Consider the following 10466-nt stretch of genomic DNA (forward strand, 5'->3'; position numbering starts at 1 on the left):
CACTCATGCACACACACAGACATACACACAAACGAAGCATGCATCCCAAACTCAACTAGCATTGAATTCAAAGCTTCGTTTAAAACTGCATTCAAAGCACATAAAATTAGAAGGATGTTTAAATGGTGGTGACTTCTGGCCAGATCTGCTGAGTCAGGAGAAAATATAAGGCCTGGTAGAATTACCCAAGAAGCCTCAGGAGGAAGGGAACTGGACTTTTAACATTCATTTTATTACGTGCATTATTCACTTGCTACAGAGAGAAAAAGCAGGGAGGCCATGTGTAATCAGAGGAGACTCAAAGGGAAGGGGAGGGAAGGGCAGAAGGACAAAACGTGGGACAGTAAGTGCCTAAGGCCACCCCAGGGGATTTCAGTGAAGCACCTAAGGTGCTCCCTTTGTCAGAGCATGAGGGTTTCATCCAGCTTTAGTAAATATCCCTGTAAATGCTCTATCAACAGTCACACTTTTAAAATCAGAAACATTACTTTTAGCTACACTTCAGAGGCAGAACGTCGTATACACATGTTTTTGAGAGAAATATGTAAAGCTAAATATTGGCTAGATGCTGTGGTGATATTCCTTGTTCTTTATTGGCTTGTGTGGTCATAATAGAAGATCTGCTGTATGGTGCCCTCTGTTACCTAGAATTGCTGTGCCTCAAGCTACTAGTTTTGTGTTGTTGCTAAATCCAAGGCTATGATTGGTTCTTCCATCAGTTTATCAAATTGTAAAAGTACCTTTTATTGGCCTGATGTCATTGTCGTCTAGTAGGCTTACTGTCTCTGTCTGCTAAGCCAGGCCTAGTCCTGGTAGCTTCTAGCCTTTGTGCATTCTAATCTAGGCCTAGAATGTTTTCAGACTTACTGCTAACTAAGCTTACCTTTTCTAGCTTCTGAGCTCTGGCTGGTTCAACTCAGCTGTTCTGGCTAAAACTCTTCTCCAAGCTAACTGATCCAAGCTGACTTCTCTGTTTTGCACTGTATTGCTCTGCTTGGCCTCAAGCTAGCTAACTTTGGCAATCTGTTCTATCTTCTGCCTCCTTCTTGATCTTGGCTTAGGCTGCCTCTGCTGACCAGCACTGAATTCAACTGACTAAATAGAACTGACTCCTGAGTGCTGGGATTAAAGGTGTGTACGACTTCTGGACCTAAGCTTTTCTGGAAAAAAAAGTACCTGGAACTTGCTCTGTATCAGGCTGACCTTGGGCTCAGAGATCTGCTTGCCTCTGTCTCCTGTGATAAAATACATATCTGTACTTTGGCCAGTGTAGTCAGGTTGCTGGATTAAAGTTTTTCTACATCAAATAATAGCAAGAAATAATTCTGTCTGTAAACTTGGCCTTGGGTGTCATTATTTGAGACAACAGTGCGTTTATACCCTGTTGGTTATAGATTATTCACTCCACTCTGATTTGCTATTTTATCTTCATCATTGTTTGAGACAATAAAAACCTGCTTTTTGATTTGTCAATGCTATTCTTATGGAGTGCATATACTACTCAAACATTCAAATCTTCAATAAAACAAAAACAAAACAAACCACTAAACTTTCCTCAGTTCAGTTTACAAGATAGTACCATTAGTAAAAAAAATTCAGCAAGCTCATCTAAGCCAAACATGCTCTTTTGAAGCTGTCTAGGGAGTGCTTTGGGTAACCATGCATGGTTCAGTTAACAAAGAAGCAATTTTACATTCTTTACCACTTTCTGTCTGATTTCAAACACTGGATGAAAAACTCTGGTAACAATATGTAGATGGTACGAAGAAGAGACACCATGATAAGAGGATCTAATTTGGGTTCATGGTCCAGAGGGTTAGTGTATATGACCATCTAGGTGGGTAATATGGTAGCAGGCAGGCAGGCATGGTGCTGGAGCAGTAACTGAGAGCTTACATCTGATCCACAAGCATGAGACATAGAGAAAGAGAGGAGAGAGAGAGAGAGAGAGAGAGAGAGAGAGAGAGAGAGAGAGAAGAGAAGAGAAGAGAAGAGAAGAGAAGAGAAGAGAAGAGAAGAGAAGAGANAGAGAGAGAGAGAGAGAGAGAGAAGAGAAGAGAAGAGAAGAGAAGAGAAGAGAAGAGAAGAGAAGAGAAGAGAAGAGAAGAGAAGAGAAGAGGAGGGGAGGGGAGGCAAAGAGAGGGGGGCTACTAACTGGGAATGGGAAGGTAGACTTTGGAAACCTCACAGGTCACCTTCACCTTTAGTGATACACCTCCTCCAACAGTTTTAAACTTTCCAAACAGTTTTTAAACCAAACCTTCAAATATATGAGCCTATGTAGACCATTCTCATCCAAATGGCCACAGACAATAACATTTACAATACTTTTACTCTGGTGTTTTAGAAGTATTTACTGAATAAGAGTTCAGAGTTAGCTATATGTCATCTGGGCATTTTGTTTGAATTTACTGATGTTAATTCAAATGTTGCTAGGGTGTAAGAAACCAAGATCATCATTATATATATATATATATATATATATATATATATATATATATATATAGTTTTATGTTATCCTTTGAAACAAGAGAAGTTGTCTTTCTATCTCTAACAATAAATGATTAGAAAACGAAGCTAAGGAAAGAATGTCATTTACCTCTCCAAAATGACATACTTAGGAACAAAGACAAATAAGGAATAGAAAGTACCGAATAACAAAAATTGCATAATGCTAATTTTAAAAAATATGAAATATACAAAATGAATGGGACGATATCCCACATTTACAGCTAAGAAAACTTACTATTATTAGCTTGTCCACACTACCACAGTGGACAACATATTCAATGCAATCACTGAAAATTCCAGTGATTTGGTTTTTTTGCAGAATACAAAAATTAATTCTGAAATCTATATACAGTTTCAAGGGATCTTGAATCCCCCAAACAACCACAAAAACAAATGAAGTGGGGAGTCTCAGATTTTTTTTTTTATTTCAAAACATACTTTAAAGCTACAGTAACCAAAGCAGTGTTGTGCTTCTGTAAGACTGACATATGGGAGATCTGTGGAATAAGATGGAAGAAGCCACAAAATAAAACCTTGCATATGTGGGCAAATAATTTCCAGCAAAAGCACCGAGAACATTCCACGTAGAAGGTTGGTTCTTCTAACAAGTGGTGCTGGGAAACCCAGATAGGCATTTGCAAAACAGGACTCTTACTTTAAACCTCTTTTGGGGGGCAAATTAAAAAAAAAAATCAAGCACCATTTGCATTATTTTGTACAAAACTTTTCATGACTGACTGGTTCATGGTTCATCGACTTAGCTATCAAGCATGTAGACAATGATCTGTGGTATCATGGTAATTCAGTTTTGTATCCTGTTCTGTCTGGAAGCAAAGTGGCCAGACCTGAAGAGAGGTTTTTGTTTTTTGTTTTTTGTTTTTTTTAATAGTAGTCCAGTAAATCAAAATCTGCTATTCAGGTGGAAGGGTCTGTTTTTCTTCCCCTTTGTATCACACAATGAATTTTTTAAAAGTCCTAAACCTGAACAAAAACCCAGAACAAAAGTCATTTGCAGCAGGTGTTCTAATTGCACCCATCAAACCTGTCACTCCACTGTGCAGACAGTGGGAAACCAATTAACAACTCCAAGCCCAGGCGCTCAGAATGGTGGAGAGTCCTTAATTCAAACAGGGCAGTTGGTAACGGAGGCCTGTCTGTGGGAGCTCCTGGGTTTGGGAAGCCTTCCCGCATACTGCCCATGTCTCTCAGTCAAGTCCTGCTGCAGAATGTTCCAGCACTGATAACCACTTGCCTTCTTCCCTGATGGGGTCTGAATGAAATGAGGGCCCTACTTTCCTCGACCCGAGAGCCTCATGGTGGAGCCTCTGCTTTGGATGTGCCCTTGTTTGTAGAGGTGAGTCCTGGCGTTGACTGAGTGGGAGAGCTATCACATCGTTGGCCTCATACAGTCCTGCAGGTTCTGTGGAGACTGGAGGCATGCCAGCACATGCCAGCACAAGGTAACCTGGATGGGCTTATATGGCTTATTGTGCTGGCTAAGTTTTAGAGGAACTTGATGTTTGCTAGAATCATCTCAGAAGAGAGAATCTCAATTGAGAAAATGCCTTCAGAAGATGGGCTATGAGCAGAAAAGTCTGCAGAATGTCTTCTTAACTCATGATCAGTGGGGGAGGGCCCAGCCCTTGTGGTTGCATTATCCCTGGGCTGGTGGTCCTGGGTGCTGATAGAAAGCAGGCTGAGCAAGCCATGAGGAATAAGGCAGTGCACAGCCCTCCTCAGGCAGGGCCTCTGCATCACCTCCTGCCTCCAGGTTCCCACTCAGTTTGAGTTCCTACCTTGGCATCCCTCAGTGAGCTGTGATTCAAGATCTGTAAACCAAATAAATGCTTTCCTCCCCAGGTTGCTTTTGGTACTGGTATTTTATCATCGCAATATTAACCCAACCTAAGACATGGCTGAAATTAATATAAAAAATTAAATTGTGTGATACTCTGCTTTAGAGTCAGACTGTACCTCAGGGTTAGCTGCTAAATATAGTTTGCAAAGCTATAAACAACAACAACAGCAAACAAGCAAAACACCCACGAATGTTTATAGAATCTGCTGGTATCCAGTTTGGAGGAACTGAAAACTCTCTAACAGTTGTATGAGGTAGACTATGAGGACTCTGAACTCTAACAGATTTCTGTGTTGGACTGGGCTCTTTTGGCACTCTTAGCAATCTGCAAGGCTACTACTCCACCTTCTTGACTTGTTTCATGTCTGTGATGTTTGGTTTCTTCAGTTCTATGCTGCAGAAGGTTCAGTCACACTACCTGTATTTCTTCAAATAGCAGGTAGTGTTTAGTATGGAATCCTCTACAAACTGGTAGTCAATAAGTAATCTTCTAATAAACTCTTGAATATATATGACTATACACACACACACACACACACACACATACACACAAACACACACACACACACGCCAGATAGATAACCTGTGAAAAGAAATTAATATTGTATGAGAATGTGACTGTTTTGCACGACTGTCCCACCAACCAGCATGTGCCAAGGGGTTATCCTATAGCTGGGCTTCTATAGGATAGAGGGGTGAGGCGCGTCACAAGACCCTCATCTGAGTATTAGTTGTTCTGTACTGCCTGATAATTTAGGTCTGGAAAGACTGAGTGGGGAGGATTCTCCAACAAAGTAGCTACCTGGGAGCCCTCTTCCCTGCTGGGCAAAGGATTTCCAGGTGTGGCCTGTTGGGGAAGGAATATTCCATGTTCCAGTAAATAACCTATGTGTGAAGGAAAGCCAAATAAACTCAATGGCTTCCCAGAGTGAACTTTAGCAGAATTGGGCCTCAATTTATGATTGGGACCTTAGGAGGAGGGGTAACCCTTGTTTACATCTCCCCAGGAGAAGAAATTTGAGTTACAGTGATAGACACTCAGCGAATATTCAAGAAAACTGAGACATTAAGAAGATCAAACAATTAGACTTCTGGTCTTCAATGAAATCATAATTAACAAAGGAAGCTAGTCTCATTGGGCAGGCTCCTATAATGTCCAATGTTAGGTCTCTAACTGGGAGACCTGTGACCCCCAAGTGCTCTTGGAGCTTTGAGGAGCTGAGGACAGAGGGGCTCCTTCTTCCTGGAAACTGTGTCTGGGAGGGAGAAAGGGAGTCCTAGAAATAGCACTGAGATCTAGCAAGCTTTTGTTGTGCTCCAGTGAGGACTGCTCAGCCCACCAAACACTGCCTGCCATTCGGTTTTCTGGGTGTTAGTCTCATTCCCAAGCACTATGTGGACGACAGAAGAGGGTGGGAGGGGAAAGGCCATGATAATGGCTGTCAATGTGGACTGCCAAAGTAGGGAGAGCAGGGTGTGTATGTGTGTGTGTGTGTGTGTGTGTGTGTGTGTGTGTGTGTTTGTGTGTGTTTATTTCGAGACAGTCTCTAATGTAGCCCCTGGCTAGCTTGGTATTCACTGTGTAGACCAGGTTGGCCTTGAATTCACAAGTGGCCCACTTTGCTGATCCAGTTTCCCAAAGACTGCTGAAGAATTCTACCCATGTCCTTAGGATCTGTTGGCATCAGGAAGACAGCCCTGTACAGAGCAATCTAAGGTTAAATAGAACCCCTAAACACATTTGCCTGCCCCTTCAATTTTGTTCTATTTCCTCTTCTAGGAAACAAACCATAACTTCTAACCATCACACTTAAAAGTACTGTTCAGTGGCATTTTCTTCTCATTACAAACAGAAGACAAACCCAAATATACCTGTATGTGTCCACCAAGCTAGAAACCAATGAACATTCTTGGAAAGTAAAGGTTACTTTAAGCTTAAGTTTGTCATTTAAAAAAAAAAATCAAGTTAGAAATAACACCAGACTGCGATTCTTCTCAATAAATACTCAAAGTCAGTTAATATTCTACTTCACACACACTTTAGATGGGAGCGAGCCTGGCGGACCAATGTTCGCCTTTGCACAGCACCTGCCGGAGCAGAGGCAGCTTAGGGAGTTCACACTTACCGGCTGGTGATGGTCAGGAGGGCAGGAGAGCAGTAATAACCACTGGAAGCCTCCTCAAAGCTTCTCAGGACTGTGTCGATTTTGTAACAGAATCTGCCGTGTCTCTCCCAGCCCTTAGGGGGTGAAAAACAAGACCAGAAACTAAATGCCCGGAGATTCCCCTCCTTCCCACATGCTGCTCTTTCTTTTCTGACTTGAAGTTTTATTTTCATAGAGCTCTATGTTTGTTCCGTCTGGAATTGCCACCAGTCACAGCCCCCGTCTACATTTCATTAAATACTCAGTTTACATTTCAAGGAATATAACCACCTTAAAAACAAACACAACTGAAAATAAAGGGGAAACCCTGCAAAAACAAACAAACAAAGCAACAAAGGGATACTCACGCAAGAGACAGCATTCTTTCTCAGGCTCACAGAATTTCTTTCAAATGGCTGTGATGTTTGGGTTAAAATATAATATTGACCATGGAGGGAGGATGGTTTGAATTTGTTTGAATTCTGGGTTCCTCACTAAGCCACTTTACTTATAAATAATGGATGTGCTTTAAGAGACATAATCTCTCCACATCTAGTTTCCTCATGGCTGTCCCAAGGAACAAAGAAGAAAAGGCAGGAGAACCCTTGAGTAGGAGAAATCGTGGAGGAGCAGTGAGGCCGGGCCTCTAGGTAGTGGGGAGTGGATGGGGTTTTCAGCTTGATTTCACAATAGCTGTTTTGGGTTCCTAGGGACTTAAGTAGAGTTACTAACAGGTTGATCATCTGGGTCTATACTGAAGTTCTACCTAGTTCTTCTGTAATCTGAGGTACTTTTTCGTTGCTGCTGCCTGTCTAACCTGGCACCTCCCAAGTTGCCCAGGCTATATTCAAACTTCTGCCATAACTTCCTGGGAGTTGGAACTACAAGAGCCACTGAGTCCAGGTAAAGCGACTGTGTTTTTGTCTTTTATTCCCCATGCTGTGGATGGAACCCAGGGATCTTTGCACACTTGACAAGTCCTTTGCAACTGAGCTACATCCCCAGCCCCCGGGACAGTTTTGTTTGGGTCGCAATGTTTCCAAGTAGAAAATAGCTCCCTAACACAGAGACACATACATACGTGGCTAAGATTTTTTTTTCTCCCAAATTAAGTGGTTGTCCTTCGGAGTAGTAAGAATGTAAGTTTGGGGACTTAGACGAAGATGAAAATTTGTAGCTCTGTCGGTTAGCAGTGGGAGCAAGGTAGGGCAGGTCTCTTCCTTAAAATCATATAGTGAAGTGGCTATTCATTTATCTAGCACACCTGACTTCACTTCTGCTTCCTACACTATCAGGTCACATGACCCTGTCTGTCCATGTTTGGTTCCTCACCAGTTTAAAATGCTCATCATTTAGTGCCTTGTCAGTGAACACCACCAGCTTTTGACCAGACACAAGATGATTTCTAGGATATTTCTTGGACAAGGTCTTAGTTCTGTGGTTAACTGCAGAACACTTACGAAATTGGCTAATTCAGCTAAAACAACACCCCAGGAAGCCAGCCAACCTCAGAGCTTCTCCACTCACTCTGCTCCGTTTTCCTCCTGTCTGTTCTGGGGCCAGACTCAGCCCCTCAGGTACCACTGGGCTGTCCTTGGAAGGACCGGAGGAAGAGTGACTGATATTTGACCTTTGTGACCAAATATTTCTTATTTAATAGTAGTTTTGGGCTAATAAGATAGAAGCGTTGCTCACATGGCCCAACACCCCGAATTTACTCAGCGGGAAATAAAAACCACTGTTTTGTCTTTGAGGTAATCAATGTTTTTGTTTGTTTGTTTGTTTTTAATTGTTGCTGTTTTGTTTTTTAGACAGGGTCTTATTATGTAGCCAGGCTGACCTGGAACTTGCTACAGAGTTCATGCTGGTCTCAAATTCATGATCTTCAACAGCTTCTTGAGTATTAGGGTTGTAGTACATGCCTGGCTTCTGGACTCATTCCATAAATTAATTATACATGTGCCAATTACTTAGCAAGTTTTACTGAAGCAATGTGTTAAAACAAAACAAAAATCATTAGGAAGTCACAGCCCTAAACTGATACAAAATAAAACCAATGGGAAATTTCCCATAAAAACTCAAGAATTATTTCACGTGGAAATCTCTGGACGTGGAATCTATAAATTCTGGTGACGCTTGCTTGGGAAAGGAAGCTGAGAAGAGTTCAAAGGGCACAGCAGTTGTTTGGGCTGTGCTCTCGAAACCCTGCTGGCTTGCCTTGGAAGGCACAGAAAGGTAGATTTTTAGGTCCGCGCTCAGCTGGAACTAATTCAGGAATGGCAGTCCTTAGATGGAATGTCTGGTGGTGTGTTGGCTACAGCACGAGTATCGTCCAGCTGGAGAGTCAGGGTCGCTCATGTGTGTGCACATTGATTAATGAGGAAAGTGCAGTCTCTGCTGAAATGGATCGCTCCTTAGCTGGACTACCAATGGGTGGATTAGGAAATGGGGGCGGGCGGAGGAGATACAGAGTTCTAAGAGACAAAAACTGACAGTATAAAATGTTCCTGCAAAATATTAAATGCATTAAAGAAACTTGAAACATTATGGCTTTTAGATTTAAAGCTAAAGTGATAGATTTTACCTAAAGTATGTGAAAATACCTTACCAGTTACACCAAACACAGCCTTATCCTCCATCTCCCCGAGAAACATATACTTTCTGAGCACAGTGCTGTATTCATGCCAACATTTAAGACTGAGAAGGGTATAACGGGAGGCAGGATCCGGGCGGCAGAACCTCGAATTCTGCCTCTGAGGAGTGCACTCACACTCCCAGGTGCCCTACTTGAGAACTGTGAGAACCACATAGGAGATGGGGCATCACGTGATGTGTGAGACGGGGCATCACGTGATGTGTGAGATGGGGCATCACGTGATGTGTGAGACGGGGCATCACGTGATGTGTGAGATGGGGCATCACGTGATGTGTGAGANGGGGCATCACGTGATGTGTGAGATGGGGCATCACGTGATGTGTGAGANGGGGCATCACGTGATGTGTGAGATGGGGCATCACGTGATGTGTGAGACGGGGCATCACGTGATGTGTGAGACGGGGCATCACGTGATGTGTGAGACGGGTTATCACGTGATCACCGTTTTTATAGAGGGAATGATGGGTTCATTTATAGCTTTATCTTTGTAAAAAAAAAGAAAAAAAGTAGTTTTGGGTCGAAGACACAGTAAAACATGTTCTTCTGAGCGCTGAAAAGCATTCTGATACCTCGAAGGAAACCTGACTTGGAAGGGGAAACTCTCAGAAGCGGGGCTGCTTTTACTCCACGGTCGGCACATTTCTATCCTCCCGGCGCCCCCCTGGCAGTGCTCGCTGTACTCACCGCTTGACATCCGGAGTCCTCATCATTAGGGACTTGCCCTGCTTTCTTACAAATATAAGAGAGTGTTTCTTTACAACCTTTCACTTTCCAGCGTCCGTCCTAAAGGGAAAAGTGTCACAGGATGAATGAGTGAATTCCGGACAGGACGTTGCTCAGTCTTGAGCAGATCTGTGAATAGCAAGTGTTCCCAGTGGGTGGTGTTCCAGAACCCTTCTGGGTCACACACACACTACAGCCTGGTAGCTGCTTCCTGCCTGAGGCAGTCTGGGTGTGGTCCAGAGCTGTGTGGTCCCGTGTGAGGAAGGGATTTGGTTGGTGCTGGGAATACCCAGAAACTGCCATGATTCACCTCAGGGTTACAATTCATGTTCAACTCCAACGTCCTTCCTCACTAAGCTTCCTCTTTAGTTAATCAAATATTTTTATTTATTTATTTTTTTTTGAGAGTAGGTCTTAACTATGCAGTTCCAGGCTGACCTAGAACTCAGCACACAGCCTAGATTTGCTTCAGCCCAGCAATCCTCCTGCCTTGGCTTCCTAAGTGCTAGGGTTAAGATTACAGACATGCCCAGGCCCAGCGTCCTCCCCCCTCCCCTCCCCTCCCCTCCCCTCC

General features: G+C 43.0%; 1 protein-coding gene across 1 annotated transcript in view; it reads right to left on the bottom strand.

Moving 5' to 3' along the window:
- Pla2r1 (phospholipase A2 receptor 1) overlaps positions 1–10466 on the bottom strand; it is a 126618-nt gene that overhangs the window by 61873 nt on the left and 54279 nt on the right. Inside the window, exons 9-10 of the mRNA XM_021194027.1 lie at positions 9854–9952; positions 6496–6608 (exon numbers count right to left, since the gene is read on the bottom strand). Of these exons, the coding sequence (XP_021049686.1) occupies positions 6496–6608; positions 9854–9952 (212 nt within the window). The remainder of the gene's footprint in view (positions 1–6495; positions 6609–9853; positions 9953–10466) is intronic.

The sequence above is a fragment of the Mus pahari genome, chromosome 3, assembly GCF_900095145.1.
Source record: "Mus pahari chromosome 3, PAHARI_EIJ_v1.1, whole genome shotgun sequence".
In the NCBI taxonomy this organism is placed as follows: Eukaryota; Metazoa; Chordata; class Mammalia; order Rodentia; family Muridae; genus Mus; species Mus pahari.